Genomic DNA, 26,728 nt, shown 5'->3' on the forward strand with positions numbered 1-26,728 from the left:
TTTCTTGCACGCGCTCAGGTCACAGCTGAAACAATAAGAACATAGTCAAGAAAAATTCCGGAAAGCCTCTGGGTGCGGGAGGGAAGGCAGGGGTGTGCCCGTTCAAGTATGTCACATAGATAACACCACCTGAAGCGGCACGAGTCAAATAGTTCCCAGAAAGAAAAGAGTATGGTTGATCCACTGGTTGACAGGTTCATCATGGGGGATCGCGAGACGCCGCCCATTAGGGTTGTATTTACCTGAAATGCAAAGAAAGGTATGCTTTCCAGTTTGGAGTCTTTAAATAGTCTTACGTTCCCAGAAGCAGTGCTTTAAATGGGCATGTACTTTCCGGGACTGTAATGGTGACAAACATCAGACAGGGTGGAGTCTGAGAGAAAGATGCACACATAGCTTTAGTGTCTTTAATGTAAGGAGACAGAGAAAAGGAGGAGAAGTGAGCGGCCAGAGTACGCAGGTGTGCCACCTTTGAGGTAGAGGAAATACCAGCAAAGAGCTACTTTTCTTCGCTTCAGACAATGGCTACTCCACGCACTGACCCACCACCAGGTCATCATATGTATCAACACACTGAGTACAATGATGCGGTGCAGCCTGAGCTGGCTAGCAACTTCAACCAGAGCAACGTCAACCAGCCAGCGCAACCTCAGTGGGCTAACAACTTCAACCAGAGCAACTTCAGCCAGCTGGCGCAACCTCAGTGGGCTAACAACTTCAACCAGAGCAACGCCAACCAGCCAGCGCAACCTCAGTGGGCTAACAACTTCAACCAGCCCAGCCAACTCCAGAGTGTTACCAGCAACCCACCGGGCAATGTACCGTATGTCCCTGGCAACAATGTAGTGCAGACCACCCAGCCAATGGTGTTCATGGCCCCAGTGCCGTGCCAAATACCGGATTATCAGGTCTACTCCATATTCACAATGATTTTCTGCTGCTTTCCTATCGGTCTTGCTGCTTGCATCTTCTCCAGGAAGGTAACTTATCAATCTATTCTTTATTCTTCATGTGAGGTGAATTGGCAATGATGTGGCTGGATCCCAATGGAAGGGTATATCGGTGGCTGCCACAGTTGAGGATTGAATTGCATAGGTGGAGATGTGTGGATCCCAGTCGGGGAACCTATTGGGTGCTGTAAGTCACAGTGAGAGCTCGTTGAAAGACACCTGCCTGGCACTTTACCACTCATTACCAGTGGCGGCTCCTCCGCTATGGCAGGGGAGTGTCGCCCGCCAGCAGCAACCACTGAAATTCCTTTCCCAAGGAAATGATAATAAACCATGTTTATTATTCTTTCCTTGAAAAAGGGGCGGGGGATTGGGGTCATGAGCAGTGAGGGGAGTGCACAGCCGGCCGGCCGTCTTGGACCAGCTAATCACACATGCGCAATAGGCTGTCTCCAGCCCAGCAACTGTGTTACTAGGCTGGTGAGAGCCTGCACAGGCTCCCAGTCTGCCTGGGAGTGCCCCCAGCCAATCCTGACACTGCTCTGAGCAGCATCAGGATTGGCGCAGGGCAGGCTGGGAGCCTGTGCCTGTGGTGACGACGCCGGAGAGAAGCGTCGCGGCGCGACGGAGGAGGTAAGTGTTTTTATTTTATTTATTTATTTTATTAATCTCCCCTCCCCCCTGGCTTCCATTCCATGCACTGCCCCGCCCCCATTACACCCGCAAGCCGCGACTGCTCATTACTATATAAACTGGAGCATCAGCAGGCCTTGCCCTAGCATAGTTGTGTTTATAAACCCAGTTTGGGAGTATAAGCCAGAACTCCCTTAAGATTAAGTTCCACCAGCAGAACTGTGCTCGTATTTTGAGGTCTCAGTGGTGATACAGTAAGTAGAATAAGGTGTGTTATACCTGCATGTATGTGTGTGTGTGTGTGCCTGTGTGTGTATTTGGTGGAACAGGAACTCGAAGCAATGCAGATGAAAACTGAGGTGCATATATTGGTATTTGTGTGTGTGTGTGTGTGTGTGTGTGTGTGCGTGTGTGTGCGTGTGTGAGAGAGACAGTGCGCATGTGTCTATGTTGTGTGTGTGCATATGTGGTAAGGCCACAATGGTGGAACACGAAGTAGAAGAAATGTAGACTATAAGTTAAGTAGGTTAGGACAGCTATTTGTATATGTGTGTGTGTCTCTGTGTGCTTGTCTGTGTGTGTGGTGGGACAATAAGTAGAGGCAATGTATACTATAACTGAGGTGCAGTGTGTAGGAAGTTGGCTCTGTATGCACTATTTCAAAGTAAGGAATAGTATGCACAGAGTCCAAGGGTTCCCCTTAGAGGTAAGATAGTGGCAAAAAGAGATAATACTAATGCTCTATTTTGTGGTAGTGTGGTCGAGCAGTAGGCTTATCAAAGGAGTAGTGTTAAGCATTTGTTGTACATACACACAGGCAATAAATGAGGAACACACACTCAGAGACAAATCCAGCCAATCGGTTTTGTTATAGAAAAATATATTTTCTTAGTTTATTTTAAGAACCACAGGTTCAAATTCTACATGTAATATCTCATTTGAAAGGTATTGCAGGTAAGTTCTTTAGGAACTTTGAATCATTACATTAGCATGTATACTTTTTACATAAAACACAATAAGCTGTTTTAAAAGTAGACACAGTGCAATTTTCACAGTTCCTGGGGGAGGTAAAGTAATGTTAGTTTTAACAGGTAAGTAAGTCACTTACAGGTTTCAGTTTTTGGTCCAAGGTAGCCCACCGTTGGGGGTTCAGAGCAACCCCAAAGTTATCACACCAGCAGCTCAGGGCCGGTTAGGTGCAAAGGTCAAAGAGGTGCCCAAAACACATAGGCTATAATGGAGAGAAGGGGGTGCCCCGGTTCCGGTCTGCCAGCAGGTGAGTACCCGCGTCTTCGGAGGGCAGACCAGGGTTTTTTTTTAGGGCACCGGGGGGGACACAAGTCCACATAAAAAGTACACCCTCAGCGGCACTGAGGCGGCCGGGTGCAGTGTAGAAACAAGTGTTGGGTTTTCAATGGAAATCAATGAGAGATCAAGGGATCTCTTCAGCGTTGCAGGCCGGCAAGGGGGGGCTCCTCGGGGTAGCCACCACCTGGGCAAGGGAGAGGGTTTCCTGGGGGTCACTCCTGCACAGGAGTTCCGTTCCTTTAGGTGCTGGGGGCTGCGGGTGCAGGGTCTTTTCCAGCCGTCGGGAAATGGAGTTCAGGCAGTCGTGGTCAGGGGGAGCCTCGGGATTCCCTCTGCAGGCGTCGCTATGGTGGCTCAGGGGGGCCAACTTTGGTTACTCACGGACTCGGAGTCGCCGGAGGGTCCTCCCTGAGGTGTTGGTTCTCCACCAGTCGAGTCGGGGTCGCCGGGTGCAGTGTTGCAAGTCTCACGCTTCTTGCGGGGAGTTGCAGGGGTCTTTAAATCTGCTCCTTGAAACAAAGTTGCAGTTCTTTTGGAGCAGTGCCGCTGTCCTCGGGAGTTTCTTGGTCTCTTGGAAGCAGGGCAGTCCTCTGAGGATTCAGAGGCCGCTGGTCCTGGAGAAAGCGTCGCTGGAGCAGAGTTCTTTAGAAGGCAGGAGACAGGCCGGTAGGACTGGGGCCAAAGCAGTTGGTGTCTTCTTTCTTCTTCTGCAGGGGTTTTCAGCTCAGCAGTCTTCTTCTTCGGTAAGTTTCAGGAATCTAAATTCTTAGGTTCAGGGAAGCCCTTAAATACTAAATTTAAGGGCGTGTTTAGGTCTGGGGGGTTAGTAGCCAATGGCTACTAGCCCTGAGGGTGGGTACACCCTCTTTGTGCCTCCTCCCAAGGGGAGGGGGTCACATCCCTAATCCTATTGGGGAATCCTCCATCTGCAAGATGGAGGATTTCTAAAAGTTAGAGTCACTTCAGCTCAGGACACCTTAGGGGCTGTCCTGACTGGCCAGTGACTCCTCCTTATTATTCTCATTATTTTCTCCGGCCTTGCCGCCAAAAGTGGGGGCCGTGGCCGGAGGGGGCGGGCAACTCCACTAGCTGGAGTGTCCTGCTGTGCTGGCACAAAGGGGTGAGCCTTTGAGGCTCACCGCCAGGTGTGACAGCTCCTGCCTGGGGGAGGTGTTAGCATCTCCACCCAGTGCAGGCTTTGTTACTGGCCTCAGAGTGACAAAGGTACTCTCCCCATGGGGCCAGCAACATGTCTCGGTTGTGGCAGGCTGCTGGAACCAGTCAGCCTACACAGATAGTCGGTTAAGGTTTCAGGGGGCACCTCTAAGGTGCCCTCTGGGGTGTAGTTTACAATAAAATGTACACTGGCATCAGTGTGCATTTATTGTGCTGAGAAGTTTGATACCAAACCTCCCAGTTTTCAGTGTAGCCGTTATGGTGCTGTGGAGTTCGTGTAAACCAGACTCCTAGACCATATACTCTTATGGCTACCCTGCACTTACAATGCCTAAGGTATTGCTTAGACACTGTAGGGGCACAGTGCTCATGCACCAGTGCCCTCACCTAGGGTATAGTGCACCCTGCCTTAGGCCTGTAAGGCCTACTAGAGGGGTGACTTATCTATACCTGCATAGGCAGTGAGAGGCTGGCATGGCACCCTGAGGGGAGTGCCATGTCGACTTACTCGTTTTGTTCTCACCAGCACACACAAGCTGGCAAGCAGTGTGTCTGTGCTGAGTGAGGGGTCTCCAGGGTGGCATAAGACATGCTGCAGCCCTTAGAGACCTTCCTTGGCACCAGGGCCCTTGGTACCAGGGGTACCACTTACAAGGGACTTATCTGGATGCCAGGGTGTGCCAATTGTGGAATCAAAAGTACAGGTTAGGGAAAGAACACTGGTGCTGGGGCCTAGTTAGCAGGCCTCAGCACACTTTCAATTCAAAACATAGCATCAGCAAAGGCAAAAAGTCAGGGGGTAACCATGCCAAGGAGGCATTTCCTTACACAGTGATATAGCTGTGTATGTGTGTTTGTGTATGTGTGCGCATGTGTTTGTGTGTGCATGTGTGTGTGTGTTACAAATGGCGTTTCTAGTTGGCTAAGGTATGCACTTAAGCCAGGCAGAACCCACTCACTCTAGTCAGGGCGAGGGTGTTACACACCCAAGATAACTCCTGCTCACCCCCTTGGGAACTTGACATGAGCAGTCAGGCCTATCACAGAGGCAATGTGTAAAGTGTTTGCAGAACACACACAACACATGTGACACACTATCCCCACCACAAAGGAAACACAACACCAAGTCATAAAAAAATAAACTGTATTGAACCTTGGGGGGGTAGGGACCTCCTTTGAGGGTCACCACCCCGGCATGCTTATCGATCTGTGAGGCCAAACAGCAGGGGCCTCACCCGACTCTCACGGGGGCAAAAAGCACTGTGGGAGCGTTTGCGCTCCTACCGCGTGACTGGCGGGGAGGGACTCACCCCGTCCCGTGTCCTGCTTTGCTGGTGGCTGCGGCCCGCGTCCTTGCGGTGGCTGCACTTATGTACAACCTCTGGGCACGTCGTGGTCTTTCCTGAGGAGCGCCCGGGCCACTCCGTCTGTCACTTGGGGCGGCCGTGCCCTGGAAGCCTACCCGGCTTCACGGAGCGGCCAGATCCTCCCTCTCTGCGGCGGCTCAACCACAGGAAACCCAGGCTCCAGGAGTTGATGCCTGCTGGTGCCCCGGGGTGCCTCTTGACGGCCTCCTGCGCACCAGGGGCACCACCTGGAGTGCTCCAGCCTTAATTTCTCTCATACCCCGGGGGCATTTCAAGGAGTGCGCTTTCGACACGCTCAGATTTCCAAATGCCTGGGTCGCTTCCCATGGCGCTTCGGCGATGTGCTCACATGGCGCGATGGGTATCACTACCAGGATAGGCCACGCTACTAGGCACATGCCTGTCTTCCACATACATAGCACCCTGCCCATAAGGCTAACTAGGGCCCACCTTAGGGGTGACTTATATGTAGTAAAAGGGGAGTTCAGGGCCTGGCAACTAAATTTAGATGCCAGGTCCCTTTGGCAGTAAACTGCGCACGCAGACCCTATGCTAGCATGCCTGAGACATGTTTGAAAGACTACTTCAGTGGGTGGTGCAAGCATCGCCGCAGGCCCACTAGTAGCATTTAATTTACAGGCCCTGGGTAGAGGGATACCACTTTACAAGGGATTTACAGGTAAATTATAAGTGCCAATTAGGTTTAAGCTAATCATACCAACTTTAGAAGAGAGAGCACCTGCACTTTAGCACTGATCAGCAGTGATGAAGTGCTCGGAGTCCTAGAGCCAACAGCAAGAGGTCAGAAAAAATAGGAGAAAGGAGGCAAAAAGTCTGGGTATGAACCAGCAAAAAGGGCCAGGTCCAATAGTATGTATGCATATGTGTGTGTCAGTTCTAGGATAGTAAGGAGAGGGCAGTGCAAAACTGTGAGGAGCATTGGGCCAGTTGCCTGCACTGGAACAGTTTGTAAAGGGCAAATCAGACAATGTGCTGTGGAAGTGCGTAGAGGGCAGTGCAGACTATGAGGAGTGTTAGGGCAGTTACCTGTGGGTATCATTGTTGGAATAGTAAACATGCTGCTGCCAATGACTGACATACATTATCTTGTGTGTGTGTATGTGTGTGCACGTGTACGTGTGTCTCAGTGGTGAGACAGTAAGGACCTCATTACGAGTTTGGTGGTTCCCGGACCGCCAAACTTGTGGTGGCAGTCAGACCGATGGACTCCTGGCGCTCTGACCACCAGATTACTATCCTGGCGGTCTGACCGCCAGGATACTGCCCCTTCCCCAGGGATCAGGGATACTGATGAGTTGGAGGCTGTCAAAGTCATGGTCAACCACGGTGGTGCAGAGTTTGTCACTGCCATGCTAATAACAAATTTGCTTTCCGCCCGCCTTTTCATGGCAGGGTGCCCGCCATGAAAAGGCTGGCAGAAACCTAGCATTGGGGGCCACAGAGGGGCCCCTGCACTGCCCACAACCATTTCGTAGGCAGTGCAGGGGCTCCCCTGTCAGCACTCTCAGAATGTGCACTGTCTGCTGTGGCCCTAAGGGAGCTGAGGTCAATGCCACTGCACTATTTCCACGGGGCTGACCGGCGGAAACATCGATATATGATGTTTCCACCAGTCAACCCGGTGGAAACATCGTAATATGACTGTGGTGAGACCGAAGGCTTGACGGCTGTCTCACCACTACTGTATTGGAGTTGTGGTGGTTCAACCGCCCAACTCATAATCAGACCCTAAGTAGAGGGCATAGCTGAGATTTGTGTAGATCTCACAGGAAGAATAGAAGCGGGTGGCACACACTGTGACTAAGCTGCAGCAGAAAGCTGGGTGGGTCTCAGTATTAGGATGGAAGAGATTCTGCCAATCAGCAGTGTGTTACTAACAGATGAGTCACTGACCAATCTGTGGTCGACAGCTCTATGAGGGGGTGACATGCAGGTGCTGGAAGCCAGGATTAGAGCTCAGTGAGGTGTGTGTGTGTGAGAGCAGCACTGCAGTAGCAGGAGTGTTGTAGGCCAGTATCCAAGCATACTCCACGAGCCTCATGCTTTGCAGAAAAGAGTCCTCTCGTCATTGAAACCCAGGCAGTCTCAAAAAAGGGCCGTAGAGAAATGTCCATCTGTTTCCCCCCGGATCAATGAGATGGAGGTGACCACCTCACTCAAGTACAGGTTTATTTTGCTCTCTTTTTAGTGTAGTTGACTGTACTAACTTCAGGTGAAAGCCAAGCAGTGCTGATGTTCTCCCTCTTTGGATGCGTTAGGTGGATCCTGTTGGAGGTGGGGAAGGCTTTGAGGATCCCTGCACGCGTGGCTCAGTAGTATAGCATTCGCCGCTGCTTTCATCTGACTTAGTGAGCCACTTCACCACAACAGTTTCATCTTAGGTCATGGCCTTAAAATGTTATTTTACTGTTGCATGCTAAAAACTTGGAGGTTATCTCATATGCGGAGCTCTCGTCCATGCCCCAAGTCAACATACTTGCCAAAGAGGTTAATGTGCAAATCTTCAATCTCTAGGAGAATCTCCTAAACCCTAAGTCAGGATGCCGAAAGGGTGTTGTTTAGTTTGTAAAATAATGAGTTCCGCTGGCCAAAGTGTGCTCAGAAGCCTGTGGCCGGCACTACTAAATGTCAGCGAGTGCGTCGAATACCAAAGCTGCTGGTCACGAAGCCAGCTCATCCCCTTCGAGACTCTCTCCGCTTCTTTATCTCACTCCTGCAGGTTCCTGTTTTCTCCCTTTGTGACGGTTTTGCCATCTTTCTCTTCCCCCGTCTTTCCACATTCTGTGTTTTTCCCTCCTGTGCTCTCTGTAAATGTCTGATGTGTAAATAAGAGGGTTAGTCCCCAAAAGTAAATGCTGGTGACCTCCACCAGCAAACACCGGCTCAAAATAAGGACTGGCTTTAGCATTAACTACAATATCTATTCAAAACGTCCATAGGAACTCCTTAACAAACAAGAGGCACTTCATAAATGCGGCCATGTAAACTAGTATTGAAAGCGCTGGACTGGCGCATAGTCTGGGTAGGAGGCATATTAAACATCCACTGCATTGTTAGAAAAGCATAATGAGGGAATACCTATAACTTGAATCACTCCCATCCCCGAAGACTCACAAATGAGGAACCTTCACTCACCCACTGCGCACCACATCATCAAAGGCTCAACACAGGCAGATACCTTTGGAGTCCAAGGACCAAAGCTTTGGAATGCTCCCCTGAATCCCAAGCTGAGAGGTGAGGTAAACCTAACTAGTTGCCTGTCAGGAAACAGCTGAAAACAACAGAACTCCTCAAACCTGACTTTGATCTTCTCCAGCAAAGGGTTTTTGGGTAAAGAAAATCAGAAAATGTTCTGGTGCAGCTGTCAGAAACTAACCATCTCATAAAACTTAATATTTGAGTCTTACCTAGACATGATTTTAGCAGCTTGCTGTTGATGACCTATTGAGATCAATACAATACTTGAGTGAATGTTATGTTAGGCCTTTGTTCCTGAATGCACTGCTTTCTTGTCTATCACATTTCCCTGATCCTGATTCAGTGTCTTTCCTCCCTATTCTTTCGTTTGTCCTGCCCAAGGAGCATTTTGGTATCTCTTTGCTTTGGTTGGATGGCACATATCCTTCAACTGATTAAATCAGATTTTACTTCGAAGTACACATGACAGACTATTTTGTCACCCTCTCTATCTTTCTCCCCAAACCCTCCTGATGCCGCCAACTGCTTCTCTATATTAAAAGTCAACCACGTGAGAATTACCTTGCTCCCCCTATCTCCATCACGGTCAGCATGCTATCCACGGACAGATTGCTGGGTAGCCATCTTATTTTTTTAACCATTCCAAGATGGCTGCCAGTGTATGTGCATGATCGCGTATCTTTGGTGGCCAACTCTGAATGAATTTTTTTAAAGCATAAGAAAATTCAAAGATGACCACCGCAAATGTAGGCATGCTTGTGACGGCCATCATCTAGAAAATCTATTTATAGATGACAACATGATTACACACATTCCTAGCATGCCTAATTTGAATGGATTTTGTTAAATTTATTTAATGATGGTTACCACGCATACATATGTGCCCGCAGGGCTGGTGCCATTAAGTAAAAAAAACACGCACTGGCAAAAGTTTCACAGGCGAGACCTATTAGCTTTGCCAATGCTTGTTCTGTTTCTCGTCTTTAGTACCCTGAAGTAACTGAAATGTGGCATGTAGTGTATTACAAATACATAAATAACTAGCACCCTGCTGATTCACCATATCTCTATGAAAGCACTAGGTGGAGAATTTGGAACAGTTTGGGACTCTTTACAAGCGCCTCTGCAGCGAGTTACCAGAGTCACAATTATTGATTTCTGATAGCATCTCCCTGTGTTTTAATGGGAATTCCCCACACTGGAGAATAACCTGACAGAAGCAAATTTACTGGGCCTTTTACTGCAGGTTTTCTACAGTGCTGGCAGAGCTGTGGAACTTCAATGAAGATATTTATCTCTTACTTTAAGCAAATGGGAAATATCAGAGGGGAGCTTGTGTGGGTGGTGTTGGGTGTGGGGATGGGGTGGGCCTTTGGAGGATGGGGAGGTTAGAGAAACTCTGAGGTGTCATAGTATGCACCCACCAAGGGGGCAAAGTGGAGGGTGGGGGATAGGAAACACCAGACAACTCGTAGTTGTCTGCAACCATATCCCCTGAGGGATATTGGTTCGGGCAACTCTTAATAGGGCACAATGAAGTTGACAGGGTTACCATTAACCTTATGTCTGCTGTCATCAAACCTTAGAGAAGTGAAAATGTAATTCCAGCAACACACATGAGGGTATGAATAGCTGTAGTATATGCATTTTCTTCTTCTGAAAAGAAGAGGTCATGTACATCTAGTTGGCGAATTAGGCCGAGTGGTGCAGGCCGCAGCACTAATTTTTATTATAAGCAGTACTTGATGCCAAACTGCTCACAAAGCAAGTATGGCCGTGGGGACCATCAGCTGTCAACTGGTGAGTATGACGGTTTGTTTGTTCATTTCAGTTGCAGGCAAAAAAAATGTGGAATTTGCTAAATGCTACCCTCATTGTTTCTCTGAAAGTTTACAAACTTTGTGTGCTTCATAATGGCTCTACTATATGCATAGTTTTAAACAGTTCATTTTAGTTTAGGCCAACGTTTGCACACAAATTCTCTGAGTTTGTTAATTTCAAAGTTCAAAATATTATGCTTACTACTTATTGGGCTGCCTCGGTTACTCTATGGCCCGACGGAGTAGCCAGAAAATTAAAATAGTCCCCACTTAGGGCCAGATGTAGGAAGCGTTTTGCATGGCGCAAACTGCAAAAATCGCATGCAAAACGCGCATCGCGATGCACATTCCAGTTTTGTGAGTCGGTACCGAATCGCAAAATGGGAATGCGACTCGCAAATAGGAAGGGGTGTTCCCTTCCTATTTGCGACTCGCATCGCAATGCAGAATTGCTTTGTGACCGCGAACACGGTCGCAAAGCAATTCGCAGTTAACCCATTCGCAAAATGGAAGGGGTCCCCATGGGACTCCCTTTTGTGAATGTCGCCATTAATGTTTTTTCAGAGCAGGCAGTGGTCTAATGGACCACTGCCTACTCTGAAAAACCGAAACCAAATGGTTTCGTTATTTTTTTGTATTGCAACTCGTTTTCCTTTAAGGAAAACGGGCTGCAATACAAAAAAAAAACTGCTTTATTTAAAAAGCAGTCACAGACATGGAGGTCTGCTGTCTCCAGCAGGCCACCATCCCTGTGAGTGCAGGGAATCTCAATGGGGTCGCAAAATGCAACCCACCTCATTAACATTAATGAGGTGGGTCTTTGCGACCCCATTGAGATTTGCAGATGGTGTCTGAGACACCGTTCTGCATCCGATTTTGCGAATCGGAAATTGCGAATCGCATGACTCGCAAATCCTGTTTCGCAAAATCGGATTTTACTACATCTGGCCCTTAGATCTAAAGCGCTGATGCCACCAAGCAAGAGAGCCGAACTCTCCCTAGAACATCTTCCTTGTCTCTTCAAGTCTGCTGAAATCCAATATTTCACTTTTACTTCCGGTCATTCTTTCATTCTTCAACCCATCATTCAGTCTTTTTCTCAATTCCATCCATTCATCCATCTATCCAGTAATTCTTTCATTCTTTAACCCATCATTCATTCTTTTTCCCAATTCCATCCATTCATCCATCTATCCACCCAATCTGCCATCCCTCAATCCATCTATCCATCAGTCCGTCCGTCCGCCCGTGCCTCTGTCAGTCTGTCCATCCATCATCCATCCATCCATACATCCACCCAAGCTGCCATCCATCCATCCACTCATCCATTCATCCATCAATCCATCTACTCTGCAATCCATCCATCCATACACACTGCCAACCATACACTCTGCCATTCTTCCACCTATTCACTGTACCATCCATCTATCCACCATGCCACTCATCCACCTATTGACTCTGACAACCACTCACTTTTCCCAAACATCCATCCATTCTGCCATCAGCTATCCAATATGATATTAATCAATCCATCCAGTCTGCTATCCATCCAGCTAGACACTCTGCCATCCATCCCCATACTCTGCCATCCATCCATCCATCGATTCATCCATCCATCCATCGATTCATCCATACATACATCCATACATAGATTCATCCACTCTGCCATCCATCCTACCATCAGCTCTGCCTCCATCCACTCTGCCATTCCTTCATCGATCCATCACCTCTGCCATTTATACATCCATTCATACACTATGCCATTTATCCATCCAACCATACATTTATCCACCCATTCATTCTTCCATATGTCCTTCTTATCACTCTTCCGTCCAAGATTCTTTCTTTCTTCCCTTGTTCTATTTACTCAGACATCTTTTTTCCTTGCTCCCACTTGCTCTTCGATTGATGCTTGTTAGAAATGGGGTCTCCATGTGGCGGTCAATTTGCACTCTGTCCAAGCAGGGACCCTCTAGTCAGTGTAAGGGAGTTACATTTCTCAGACAACCCCTGCACACCCCCTTGGTAGCTTGGCACAAGCAGTCAGGCTTATCTCAGAGGCAATGTGTAGAGTATTTGTACCTACACACACAGTGATACAGTGAAAACACTGCAAAAGGGACACCACACCAGTTTAGAAAAACAGCCAATATTTTTTTAAATCAAACAAGACCAAAAATGACAAAAATCCAACATACATAAGCAGGGATATGAATTTTTAACCTATAGAAATCAATGGATGCATTGTTTTTACACAAAGTACCTGGTAGGCGTCAAAAATAAAGCTGCACGGGCGAGCGTGTGTTGGAAAAGTAAGTGATGCGTTGACTCCTGACTTGCAAGCGAGGCTGTGTGTCAATTCTTCTCCGATCCCATAGGCGATGTGTCGTTTCTCTCTCCCGTGGAAGAGCAATGCATCGATTTCCAGACGGGCAGTTTCGGGTCCGTTCAGGTCCACTGTTGTTTTGACACCTAACAATGATACGTGTGAAATCCTGGAACATGATGGTGAAGAGCTGCGTTGTGTGGGTGATGCGTCGATTTTCCTGCTGTGAAGCAGGTGCTATGTCAATTTTTTAGCTGCGATGTGGATGCTCTGTCGATTTTTCTCCCGCTCAGCTTCAGTGCATGGATTTTAGTGTTGGTTTCACCAGCTTCTCCTTTCAAGGGCCCAGGGGCTGGATAGGGCACCACTTGGAAGGGTAGGAATCTCAGAAAGAGAGTTCAGGTGCTAGCAGAGGAAGTCTTTGATGGCCCTGAAACTCCAAAACAGAGAGCAAACTCAGTCCAAGCCCTTGGAGACACTTCACAAGCAGGAAAACACAGCGAAGTACAGTCTTTGTCCTCTCTAAGGTAGAAGCAGCAACTGCAGGCCAACGCAGAAAAGCACACTCGCAGGCAAAGGGACAGTACTCCTCATCCAGCTCTTCAGCTCTTCTCTTTGGTAGAGGTTCCTCTTGATCCAGAAGTAATCTAAAAGTCTGGGGTGTTGGGTCCACTACTTATACCCATGTCTGCTTTTGAAGTGGGCAAACTTCAAAGGAAAGTCTCTGTTGTTGACAAAATCCTGCTGTGCCCAGGCCTGGCCCCAGACACACACCAGTGGGCTGGAGATTGCACTGTGTGAGAACTGGCACAGTGCTTTCAGATGTAAGTGTCAGCTCCTCCCTCCCCAATCTAGTCCAGCAGACTTATCAGGATATGCAGGACACTCCTCAGCTTTCTTTGTGTCGCTGTCTAGAGGGAATTAACAAACAGCCCAACTGTCAGTCTGACCCAGACGTGAATTCCACAGGCAGGAAGAGGCACAGAATTGCCCACCGTATGAAAGTGGCATTTTCAAACATGCAATCCAAAAACGAACTTTACCAAAAGATGCATTTTAAAATTGTGAGTTCAGAGACCCCAAACTCCATGTCTCTATCTGCTCCCAATGGGAAACTACACTTACCAAATATTTAAAGGCAGTCCCCATGTTAACCTATGGGAGAGAAGGCTGAGTTTGGCAGTATTTCACACCAGTACATGTCCTACCTTTTAAGTACACTGCACCCTGCCCGTGGGGCTACCTAGGGTCTACATTAGGGGTGGCTTACATGTAGTAAAAGCAAAGGTTTCAAACTGGCGGGGCAAACCTGCACACAAAGGCACTGCAGTGGCAGGTCTGAGACATGTTTACAGGGCTACCCATGTGGATTGCACAATCAGTGCTGCAGGCCCACTAGTAACATTTGATTTACAGGCCATGGGCACCTGTAGTGCACTCTACTAGGGACTTACTAGTACATCAGATATGCCAATCATGGAAAAGCCAATTAGAATTACAATTTCCACAGACAGCACTTGCACTTTAGCAGTGGTAAAGTGCCCAGAGTACCAGAAACCAGCAAAAACAAAGTCCAGCACACGGTCAAAAACACAGGAAGCAGAGAAGCAAAAAGACAGGGGAAACCACGCCAAGGATGCTAGGTCTAACAATGCTGTATTCCAGTGTTAATGATGAGCTTTTGTCTGCCAAGTTACAGACAGAAGATGCCCATAAAGAAACCCATCTCAGTTGTAGCTGTCAGAGCAGGGAGTTCACAGCCCCCCTGCAAGAATGGACAAAAAGGATCAATATAAAGGTCAAGGAACAGAACTACATTGCCATCTTTTCTTTAAATAGTTGTTGTGCCCTCTGGCGCCTTTCAACACATTGTGGTCATCTATTACCACTCCGCTAGTGAACCCTTTGACAGCCTCAATTGCCTCCTGGTCTTGGATATATAAATCTGAAGCTAAATTCTCTTACTCAAGATCGTCATTTAACAGCTTATTTATGGTTACTCTCACTCACATACACACACATGGGGCTATATTTATGGCCTGGATGCGTCGTTCTTGCACCAAGCAAAGTGGAGCAAGAGCCATGGAAACTTTAAGTGAGATTTGTAAATCCGCGCAATGCCACCTTGCATGTGTGGCTTCATAAATCTTGAGCAATGTAACAGTGCAAAATGCTGTGTTAGATTACTCTGCGCCATGGAGGTGTTTCCATGGTTGTTGCGTGGGTGTTCCCATGCAACATCCATGGATATTTACGCATTCCCTGATTCCCAAGGACTTGTAAACCACAGGAATGTGCCAAAAAGATACACCTCCCCAGGAGAGATGTAAGGAGGAGAAATATTTTTATTTCACCTCATTCTTTCCCACTTTCTTCTGCAGCACACTTAGAAAGAGGAAAAAGACTCTCATGATTGTTTTTGTGCAGGAAGGTGTCCCTTGGTGAAAGGGTGCCTGCTTTGGAGCTAGGGTATCCAAAGCGAGCCAGCTCAGGGGCAAAACACAGGAATGCGCTGTATTGGATAAATACAGTGTGTTCCTGCCTTTTTCCTGTGATGCAGGGAAGCGCAGCAAGGTGACTTGCTGCCCTGCACCACAAAGCCCATAAATGTAGGCCATAGCGTCTTCTAGTCCCTACCACAGTACCTCTCCATATTAATCAGTTTACTAACCAGCTCAAACACTCTTAATAGATTTTCACTCCCACACTCTCAAATTATGTTCTGTGATGTCTCCATGTCATTACACCGTCTGCTGATCTTCCGACGGGGAATGGTGAAAACATCCTCTTCCATCCTCTTCAATTCCATTTGTAGGTAGAGGAACCACCAAGATACTAGTGGTGGAGCCTCAGAAGGCTCTCTCTGGGTTTGTGCTCTTCTGCTTCCATTCACTCAAAGTATTATCCACCAGCAATCAAACCCCTTGCATTTTAATACTTGGGACTTTCCACCCATATCGGCTTTCATGATCACTCTAAATTCCTACCTCGCCAATAGAAAGTCTTACCAAGCCCACTAGGGCCTCATTACCAGTGACAATTATGTATCCATTAAATGTATTCCTTGGAGTTACTGATCCCACGGTGGTGGTAAAGGCAGGTGGTGGAGATTACAGGGATTACAAGGTGTGTTCTGAAGGTCCTTTTAGATATGAGGATTTACCGGGAGAGTTCCATTGCTTCTTTGTTATTTCTCTCTGTTTTTTGACACAGAGGTTTTGCCACCGGAAATCTGCAGGATTTCATTGTATTCTCATGGATCTCTTAAAACGACATGGAGCCAACAAATCGAGTTGGTAGTCCGATAGAGAATTGCACTTACCTCATTGTGTGCCCTTGATGTACACCTGCCATCTTTGCAACAAAATTCGTTTGCTGTGTAAATGGCTCTGCTTGAAATGATTTCTTCCAGACAAGGGTCAAATTAAAATAAGTGAATAAACAGACAGCCATTTCTAAAGTGGTCAGGATTATGCAATTGAATGCATCTTCTTTGTGAGAAAGACGCATATTGATGCCAAATACAGGTAATCAGTGCGACTCTGTGTAATGGGGAGACTTGGGATGGACTTAAAGTCGGATGGCATTGCACAAACTTCCAATTTTTCAGGAATTGCTAAATACAGAGGGGAATCCATTGGTGGAATTTCTTCCACTATAATATTAGGACCACAGGGTACCAAACTATCGTTGTCAGAATATAGCCTGACTTAATATTGTGTCCCAGATATCATCAACAAAAATATAGCCAACTTCAGTTAATGATAAAAAATCTACACCCAATGGGACAATATCTTTGTAAATAATACTTAAATCACAGTTTAACTTTTGCATACAACATTCTGACATACAGCCTGCATTTCCTTATAGGATGAAACAAGCTCCTTATTTTATCCATCCCTAGTGGGATGGGAAAGTCCCATGTGCTTGACTGCGGAACAATGGAAAAGGACGATAGACACTCTATATGTGATGAACAATCTAGAGGGAGGGTTGCATGGGCTTTCAGCTGAGAATATGTGGATACTAATGGGGTAATATAATTTAGTTTTCTCTTTTTGCCAGTTCATCAGCAATATTGGTTGGATACATTTGGTTACCACCCCAAATTATGGCTATTTTGGGTTTAATATATTTTACATTGGGAGTATTGACTTTCACTGAGAAGAGCCTACATACCAGATAATGGTCATCGGAGTGCAAGTGTACAGCTACTGTCCCGACCATGTGTACCTATATGTGGCTGCAGCGTGCCAGATGAGTGTAGCGGGAGAAATGTTCTGCAGGACCCCAGGGAAGCCTTAGGTTTGGCAGATTAGGAAGAAATGATACGGACAATTAGTTGTTTTTTTTTTGTCCTCATTTGTCATCACAATCTAACTCAAGAAAATGGGGGAAGCCCTTAAAAAAGGAGGGAGACCACCTTCCACTTTATACCACTCTCCGGCGGGAGGGCCCCGTCTCGGATTAGAGCTTAGTTTATAATCGTGAGCTGCTTTAAGAGCATAGAGAGAACCTTAAGAGTCAGTAAGCAGTATAATCATAGGACAAAACCATACCTACTAACAAATGCCCGTTACCTCAAATCCAGATCTATCCAACCAACCTCTCAGAGGGGTCCAGAATTTCTGCGCCCTTGTTCCCTTCTTAATATTCATAATTAAATTATCAAGAAGTGCCTCCCTCCATTCCTGAATAGTGGGTGGACAAGGACTCACCCATTTCCTACAGATTTCCCGTCTGGCCAACAAAATCATATAAAAGAGTAATTTCACAGAGTCCCTCTTTATTGTCAACGGGTTCTGATTTTGCAATAGTCCAAAAATCACCAGGGAAGGGCTTACCTGACAAGCCATAGAGAAAACGTCCTCTATTACCTCCTCTACCTTCTTCCAGAAACAGGTAATCTGGGGGCACCTCAAAAACATATGCAGGTAATCTGCCTTAGGCACCCCGCATTTCTTACATGCCATTGTAGTTTCAATCCAGATATTGGATAACTTAGCCGGAGTCCAGTAGGCCTTATGGATAGAAAACAGATGATTCCTTCCTAAAGATGCAGGGCGAACTGTGTCATATAAAAGACTGTTAGATACTTGCCACTGGTCTCTTATCCATTGCCCTGGCAAAACAGCTCCCCAAGTCTCCTCCGGAAGGATGAACTCACCATCCACAACCTCTACCATCAGCCAGTACAATTTTGTAACCTCCTTTCTTGGAGGGGGGGGGGACTTAGCTGTAAAAATTCCTTCAGGTGATTCGAGATCCCTACCCTCTCTCCTACATGTTGCAGCCAGTTAGTTATTTGTAGGTATTTAAACCTTGAAAGGTTGTCCCCCATTTCCCCACTGAGGGACTCGAAAGTGACCAGACCCCCATCCTTAAGTAGGCACAGCAATCCATAAAAGCTGCCTCCCTCAACGGGAGAGCTAACTTATCTTTTGTCCATTCAGGGGAGCCTGGAGAGTTCCAGATTGGCATATACTTGCTGTAGTATGGTAACTTAGTGGCTTTCCTCACGCTCCACCATATTTTTACACGGTCCAAGAGCATCGTAAATTTTATTTTCTTGAAAGATTTAGGATTACCAAATTTATATAAAAAACCTTCTTGGGATACATTGTTTATTTTCATCATTGCTTTCAAAATATGACCTTTCTCAGACTCCCCAGGCTCCTTCATTGACTCCGTTGAATTCTTCAAAAAGAGGGACTATGCATAATTCTGTATATCTGGTAGGGCCAGCCCGCCCTTCTCTCGCCTTTGTCTGAACTTCTTCCACGCAATGCGGACCCTCTTTGAGGTCCAAATGAAGCTGCTAATTTCTCCTTGGTGTTTATCCAACCATTCTTTTCTAAAGCATAAAGGGATCGCATTAAAAATAAAAAGGAATTTAGGCAGAATCACCATTTTAAGCAAGTTGATCCGTCCTATCATACTAAGAGGAAGACTAACCCATTTCGTCATCAACCGGATGGATTCTTTCAAAACCTTCCTGAAATTAGTTTCAGCAATTCTGCTTATATCCTGAGTTATGGTGATCCCTAAATATTTCACCTCTTTCTTAACAGAGATCCCTTCCGCCCACATATTCCATACCATAACGTCAGATTTTTCGCTGTTAACTGCAAACCCACTAATTCTCCCAAACTCCTTTGTGAGTTCTTCCAGTACTGTCAATGCTTGACCCAGGTCTGCTGTGTAAACTAACAAGTCATCCGCATAAAGGGAAATCTTTTTACTCCAGTTCCCACACTGAAACGGGAGTATCCTCTGGGCTTTCCTAAGCTTGCATGCCAGGTGCTCCATATAGATATTAAAGAGTAACGGGGACAGCGGGCAACCTTGCCTTGTTCCTCTTTGAATTTTAAAGGGATGAGTTAACACACCATTAATCCAGACTCTTGCAACAGGATCTTGGTAAATCTTCTGCAACACCCCAATATAATTTCTACCCAAATTAAAAAAAACTCACAAACCGATTTCAAGTAAACCCAATTAACCCTATCAAATGCTTTAGTAGCATCCACCATTATTACCGTTATCGGATCCTGACACGTAGCGGCCAAATCGATAGAACTAATCAAAGTGTGCGTCATCTCCTGCATCAATCTGCCCTTCATAAAGCCCTTTTAATCTATGTGAATAAGCTTACCTAGAACCCTGCTTAATCTGTCTGCCATGATCTTTGCACAAATTCATTCACAGGATCTTGGGTCTTTTCCTGGCTTCCTTCCAGGATGGAGGCATCATACTTCTACCTTCTAAGATGTCATTGCAGAGCCCCACAAATAAGTTATTAACGCTACTTCTCAAGGCCTTATATACTTCCAATGGGAGACAGTCTGGGCCTGGAGCCTTCCCCACCTTCCCTGCTTTTAGAACATGATCCCATTCCTCCAACCCAACTTGCTCGTTCAGGCCTCTGCACTCTTCCTCACTCAAGGAGTCCAAGCCTAACCCTTCTAACTAAAATATTTGCCTCTCCTAGGGGTACCGCTAGACCTTCTGCATATAATTCCGAATAAAAGACTCGGAATACTTCTCCTACCTCCTCGTCCCCTCTTTTCACAGTTCCTGAAACCAGATCTCGTAACTCCACCACTCTGTTCCTTTCTCTGTTAGCTTTTAATTTTCATGGCAACAGTTTACCACAATTCTCACCATACTCAAATTGGGCCAGCCTGTTTGCCTCACATCTATCTTTAATCCTATTCTCAATCACAGCATTTGATTCAGACCAAAGTCTTCGATCTATCCTGCACAACTGATTCACTTCTTCTTCCTTAAGCCCGACCTGTGTTAATTTTTCCTCTATTTGTTGTATCTGCTTTTCTAAATTATCAATCTTCTCATTATACAATCGCCTCTTAAACTTAAATGAGGCCATTCTTATAAGCCTCCCACGTACAAACGCCTTAAAGGCATCCCATACCATCGCCAGGGAAGTGGAGCCAACATTCAGAGAGAAGACGTCCTTTACGTCAGCTTGTAATTCTGCTACCGCCCCCTGATCTAGCAGAAAAGTCCTATCAAGCATCCACCTACCGTGATCCCCATACCCTGTTGAACCAATATTCACCCAGATGGTGGAATGATCAGATAAATGAACTCCCATATGAGTTATCTCTTTCACACTTTGTGCCAAGTTCCTGTCTATTAGAATATAATCAATCCTAGATTGATGTCTATATTTTTTGTTGTTGAAAGTTTATCCCTGGTTTAATCCTATCCTTTCTCTTCATTTACCCCATAATCCCAACTGGGACATAATAAACAGTACCTGGTGACGCATCTTCCCATTAGTTCTAGATCTACTCCCTGATGATCTATCTAGATCATAATTTAATACCACGTTAAAATCCCCCATCCAAATAATAGATTCTGACATAAGCAATAAGTGCTGAAATAATTCCACTAATGGTGCAATATCATCTCTATTGGGCCCATAATAACTCACCAGCGTAAATGCCTTATTAAATACAACCAGTTTCCCTATGACCCACCTTCCAGCCCTATCTACTGACCCCTTCTGAAGGGAGATATTAGAATGGGTTTTGATAAGAACAGCAACCCCCTTGCTGCCTCCCCTCTGACCTGAGCATTTTATCTGTTGCACCCATCTACATGACCTAAACAACTCAAAACTCTCCTGTCTAAAGAGATGGGTCTCTTGCAGCACTGCTACATCTGTTCTAACATCTTTCAAGTATTGCAGCAACTTCCTTTGTCTATTTACCACCCGTAAACCATTCACATTCCAAGATAGCAGCCTCAATTCCTTTTGCCCCATCATCCACCCCCTGGTGGAAGAGTTGTTATCCCCCTTAAGCTTCCTTAAGATGGACTGGGAGTGGTGCCGTCTGAGTTCTAAAAATAAAGTAGGTATGTAACAACTGTTCACCCGTGAAGTCCAGCTGACCAGTGTGGCCTGGGAGACAGCCCTGCCAAGCCTGGCATGTGTTGAAGGGGAAAGGTGCCCTGTTCGGAGGAGCCTGGCTAGAGAAAGGGCTCACTCTAAGAGGATAGCCAGATCATTGGGGCCAAAACACCTAGAGACCTGACAGTAGTTCTGGTTAAGCCATTGGACGGCACATTTCTAGAGTCTTACCCTGTCAGCAACTTGGCCATGTTAGGTGAAGAGAGACATGTAGAATGCGGAGGAGTTATTATTCGAGCTGATTGGTGTGCATACAGTAATTGGAAAAAATACTGTAAATTACTAGTGCAGGGCTACCAAACCTAGAGGATGATTGCATTGTAGCATCACTGTGATTCCAGTTCATAGTCAATGCGGTGGTACCTACTTCTACACTTTGGCCAATACCTACTGACCCAACCTCATGCTATCCAGCTTGAAACTCCAGGCTTAGTCTGCTTTTAGGTGGTCCAAAACAAAACTTCAGATGAAGTGGGAGCCATCTTCTGTACTCCCATATTCAGAAAATATGCAGAATGCATGAAAAAGACTTGGGGCCTGATTCAAAGTTTAGTTGACCTGTACTTGTTCACACATGTGACGGAGCTCCTGTCCGACCTATTAGAACCAGATTAGGAAATAGAGGACGTTTCCCACGCAAGCGTAACCATGCTTGCCAGAACAATGACTGCCTTTTTCTCTGCCTTAACCACGCATGTGCTGAACTATTCATATGCGTGGTTAAGGCAGAGAAAAGGGCAGAGTGGATCGGGAGAGGACGCTGTCAGGTAAGTGGGGTAGGGGCAGAGTTGGGAGATAGTTTTTAGGGGAGGGGCCGGATATAGGGCTTGTGGTAGGGGTCGGGTTAGTTTTGTCTTGAGGGCGGGTGAGGGGTCAGGCTAGTTTTGTTTTTAGGGGCAGGGGTGGGGTGACGGGGTAGTTTTGTTTTTAGGACAGGGGTCAGGGTAGTTTAAGTGTGAGGGGTGGGTTACTTTCGGGCCTTAGGGCAGGTGGGGGAGTCAGGGTAGTTTTGTTTTTAGGGCGGGTGGGGTCGGGGTAGTTTAAGTATTAGGGGCGGGTTACTTTCGGGCCTTAGGGCAGGTGGGGGAGTCGGTGTAGTTTTGTTTTTAGGGCAGGTGGGGGTCGGGGTAGTTTAAGTATTAGGGGTGCAGTACTTTTGTGCCTTAGGGCGGGTGGGGGGGTGGCATGCTAGAACCATGCATGCCATTCCCACACACGCCTTTACTAGGCATGCTTTTACTACGAAAAATTGTTGTAAAGGCATGCGTGGAAACAACGCGGTCGTTATAACTACCGCGTTTTAAGGCATAGGTGGTTCCCGCATGCGTTGTTCCATCATACATTCGGAAATAGTGCCTTTATAATAAGGCGGACATGATGTCTATCAAGTTTCTGATAGAATACTCGTAGGCCAAACCTTAAATCAGACACCTGTCCTAAATCAAGAGTCATTCAAAGGAATGAAAGCACGTCTCAAAGGATGCAATTGCTTCACTGATAGGAACATATCGCATTTGTAAAACCAGCCTTCACCGCAAGAGGCACCTTAGCACTGAATAACAGTTGTTGATTATTACCCTACGAAATGGTAGACATTTTATCAAACGCTGGAGTGTGAAGGGCCCAAAAGTACTTGGACATGTGACCATGGAGGCTAAACACTGATTCAGTCTGTAGATGCGTTACTACGCGGAACTATTAGTTCGAAAGTGTTATAATGCCCCCCAAAAAAACAAATAAAACGTTGTTATGAGCATATTAACGAATTGTAATGACTAGTTAAAGCATCACAATAACGTGGAAGATGAAATCTATGCATAATGCATCAATGTTCCACGCAGAAAACCCTTTAGGAAACCCAAAGAAATGTCCCCCAGCAGTGCTTAATTTGAGCCGGTGGTTTCCGGTGTGTGGCACGGGCACTTATTTTTGGGGGCCTGCGCTTATTTTTCTGCATCAGACATTAATTTACGGCAAGCAAAAGGTACTTATGGGAAAGACGAGGAAGAGAAAAACGAAAAAGCACCAGAAAGCAGAATGCTGCAAGAGTGAGTTGAAGGGACAGGGAGGGACTGTAAATAGATTAAAGAGGCTTGAGATGGCTTCAGGATTACGCTGCCTCCGTATTCCATCCTCGCACTTTAATTGCAGAAGTCGGGAGTTTCAGAGGAAAGCTCTGAGCACCGGCATGTTTTTTTTTTTTACAAATTAATTGAGCACTGGTCTGCAGGCACCATTCACATCACACTTAATACAAACGAAGAGTCAAAAACACAATGTTGGCGAAAGACTGACTGTTTCACAAAAAGGGGCAAACAAATTATACATATATGATCAATGCGTTGACTTAAATTTACTTGCTAATCTGAAAAATTGTTACATTTCTTTTAACGTGAAGAGTCAGTCAATATTTTTATACTGACTGTAAATATTTTCTCCATCAATTGACGTAAATAGAAACTAAAGAACGGAGAATAATGACAAACATAATGCTGCTCAGATTTATGTAAATAAAAAAACTCTATAATAAGTTAAACGTGTGTTCATCAGCAGGCGTTAAAAACCTTTCAATCCAAAAAAAATATTCAAGATCGCTTACAAACAATGTGTCAGATTAAGATATAAATCCTCATTCACAAAGGTTAATTTACACCTTTGTGTAAATTTACACTTGCTGTAGTCTAGTCATGTTACTACTTTTTGGTATTCACAAACTAAGGGCCTCATTAGAAGGAGTTCAAAACTTCTGACGGGAGGTTGCCGCCACACTGGCTACCTCCTTGCCGGATCCATCAAGAACTTCCACCAGCCTAGCGGGAAACAGGTGGCAGCATTGTCTCCGGTTTGTAATCGAGCCGGCGGCAATGCTTCGGCAATGTTCACTGTCTGCAAGGGTGCTGGGCAGGGGGACCCCTGCACTGCCCATGTCAAGTGCCTGGGCAGTACAGGGCCCCCCTATGGCCCCTCACCTGTTCTCTGCCAGCCTTTTTAAGGACGGTGAAACCGCCATGAAAGGGCTAGTGGAGAATGAGGTTATAATCCCTAGCCCTAGCGGTTTACGATCTCCTCCACCGCCAGGCCGTCGGGATCATGGATCTCAGCTGTGCTGGCGGAACACCGGCAGTCTGACCGCCAGGGTCTTTATGTGGCGGTCAGACTGCCACAGCAGTGGCGGTTCTGACCGCCACTGCAGGGCTGGTGGTCTTCAGAGTGTAATTCTGTGAATGTCAAAAAGTAGTAAAGTTACTTCAGCAAGTGTAAACTTACACAAAAGTATAAGTATACCATTGTGAATTATGACCATGCAATTTACAAAACATGATCTTGTTAGTTCGTTCTAGGGTGGCTTTATCTTAAAACAGTAACTTTTCCACCCTTACCTCAAACCAGAATGCACCATCTGACTCAGGTTACAACTTGTGCACAAAAGAATTCCGTTAGGGTAACTTGTCGTTCATTGCGAAATCCTGTGAGTAAATCCCTTCCGGTGTTTCCTAGGTCCTTCAGATGTTCCACCTGGGAACGTCATACTGTGGACTGAATACGTACAATTCTCTTTTGAATCAATGCTCAGTTTATCACAAAAACAGTGGCAATCTTCAGATATTTCACTTTTTACAATTCCTGTCTTTTCTCTTTTGTAGACAAAAGAAGCCAATCTCAATTACGATGCTGAACTCGCTCAACAATGTTCCCGTAAAGCACTGCTCTTCAACAACGTGGCTCTGGCAGTTGGGATTATTGTAGCCATCGCCTATATAAGTGGTGTTATATACTACATTATATGGCGAAACACCTACATCAGCAGCTACACCTACATCAGCAGCTACACCAACCTATGTAACTCTTACTACTACTACTGCTAAGAGGAATACAGCCAAGCCTAGATTGTGTTGATTAATAATTCCATGAACTATCCCTACAAGACATTGTCATTTCTTCATCAGCCTTCCTTTTGTGATCTCCTGCACACCTTCCTGCAGAAACACAATCCTCTGAGGCTTTTTCCTCTTTCTAAATATGCTGCAGGGTGCAGCACACGTAGAAAGAGGAAAAAGTGAGAAGAGAAAAACATATTTCTCCATGTTACACACAACCTGGAAAGGTGTACGTTTTTGAAGCAATTCCCAGGATTACTAGTCTTAGTAAATCTGTGATTGTGCCAGAATCCAATTGGTGGATGCTTGGGATAATGCCTTCTCAGGGAAGAGTAATGCAAGTCAGAGACTTGCGCTGCCTTGCGTTACTCCAGATTTACTATGTCACACAGAGCCTGCAAGGTGGGTTTTTGGGCCTTAGTCAATCTCTCTGAAGACCTTGCTTTCCGTTACACCGCCCTGTGTGATGCAAGAGCAACACAAGGGTTTCATAAATCTGGGCCTTGGTGTCTGTCTTTATTTCTACAGTTCATCTGTCCTGCTTTCGAGAATGTCTCTATATGTCAGATTGATGAGCCCTCCAAGCCTCACTCAGCCTGGATTCTTTGAGATCAGCTCCCCTTTGGCTTCTCTGCGTAATCATGTTACTTATTGCTCCATCCCATGTTACACAAAACGTTTTCAGAGACTGGATCTTTCGTGTTTCATACACTGAATAAAGGCAACAAGACCCTCTTAAGACTGTGAAATATTGTTGGAATTTATTCACAAAACAATGTCCATTATTATGCAGCCTGTGATTACATATTTGTTTTGCATTTTTTGAGATTTATAAAATTAAACTATACATAAGTCATAGATTTACGTGTGTGGTCTTCATCCCCTAAACGTGTTGTTATTTGCAATTAATCTGTTATGTTATGTTACTTTATGTTACATTATTACTGTTTGTAGAGTGCACATCTCACCCAGGAGGGTATCCAGGTGGTAGATTAACAGGGGACTGAGCTGACCTAGTCTGAGGTCCAGGTGAAGAGCCATGTCTTCAGTTTCTTATGGAATTCAAGGACTGAGCATGCAGTTCTGATGTACAGGGGAGGTCTTGCATTCAGGGGATGTCGCTGTAGCGATGCCGTGGGCAGATATGGCCATGAATGAGGTTTCTATCAGGAAGAGCAGGTCAGGTGAGAGGTCTTGTAAGAGGTCCCAGACGTTGATGGCATGTCTGATGAGTAGGAAGGTGTTGAGGAGACAGGTGAGGGAGAGCTAAGAGTTTTGTGGGAGGTGGTGTGGGGGTCTGTGACCATGTGTGTTGGGTGATGAGTTGCAGGGGTTGTGCAGGCAGGGGGCATGTAGAAGTGATAGTGCAGGAGAATGCATTTTCTGTGTTGGCTGGGGAGACTGAGCTGCAGTGCTGGGAGGAGCATCCAGAGTTAGGTCCTAAAGGGCTACAGTAAGTTGCATCTGAGAGCATGATGGGTCAGTGGAGGACAAGGGGCCCTGGTGATGGTTGAGGATAGGGGATATTCAGGGCCAGATGTATCACCAAGGCCACTTGCGATTCGGAAATAGCGATTTTTAAGAACTCGCTATTTCCGACTCGCAAAGTGC

The 26,728-nt window shown here is 46.0% G+C and overlaps 1 protein-coding gene across 1 annotated transcript; it reads left to right on the forward strand.

Moving 5' to 3' along the window:
- Positions 1-341: 341 nt before the first annotated feature.
- Positions 342-25,975, forward strand: LOC138246511 (uncharacterized). Its single transcript, XM_069201161.1, has 2 exons — positions 342-980; positions 24,884-25,975. The coding sequence occupies exons 1-2, from the start codon at positions 522-524 to the stop codon at positions 25,103-25,105; spliced, it is 681 nt and encodes a 226-aa protein (XP_069057262.1). The 5' UTR covers positions 342-521; the 3' UTR covers positions 25,106-25,975.
- The last annotated feature ends 753 nt before the right edge of the window (positions 25,976-26,728 follow it).

Source organism: Pleurodeles waltl, chromosome 7, assembly GCF_031143425.1.
Source record: "Pleurodeles waltl isolate 20211129_DDA chromosome 7, aPleWal1.hap1.20221129, whole genome shotgun sequence".
Taxonomy (NCBI): Eukaryota; Metazoa; Chordata; class Amphibia; order Caudata; family Salamandridae; genus Pleurodeles; species Pleurodeles waltl.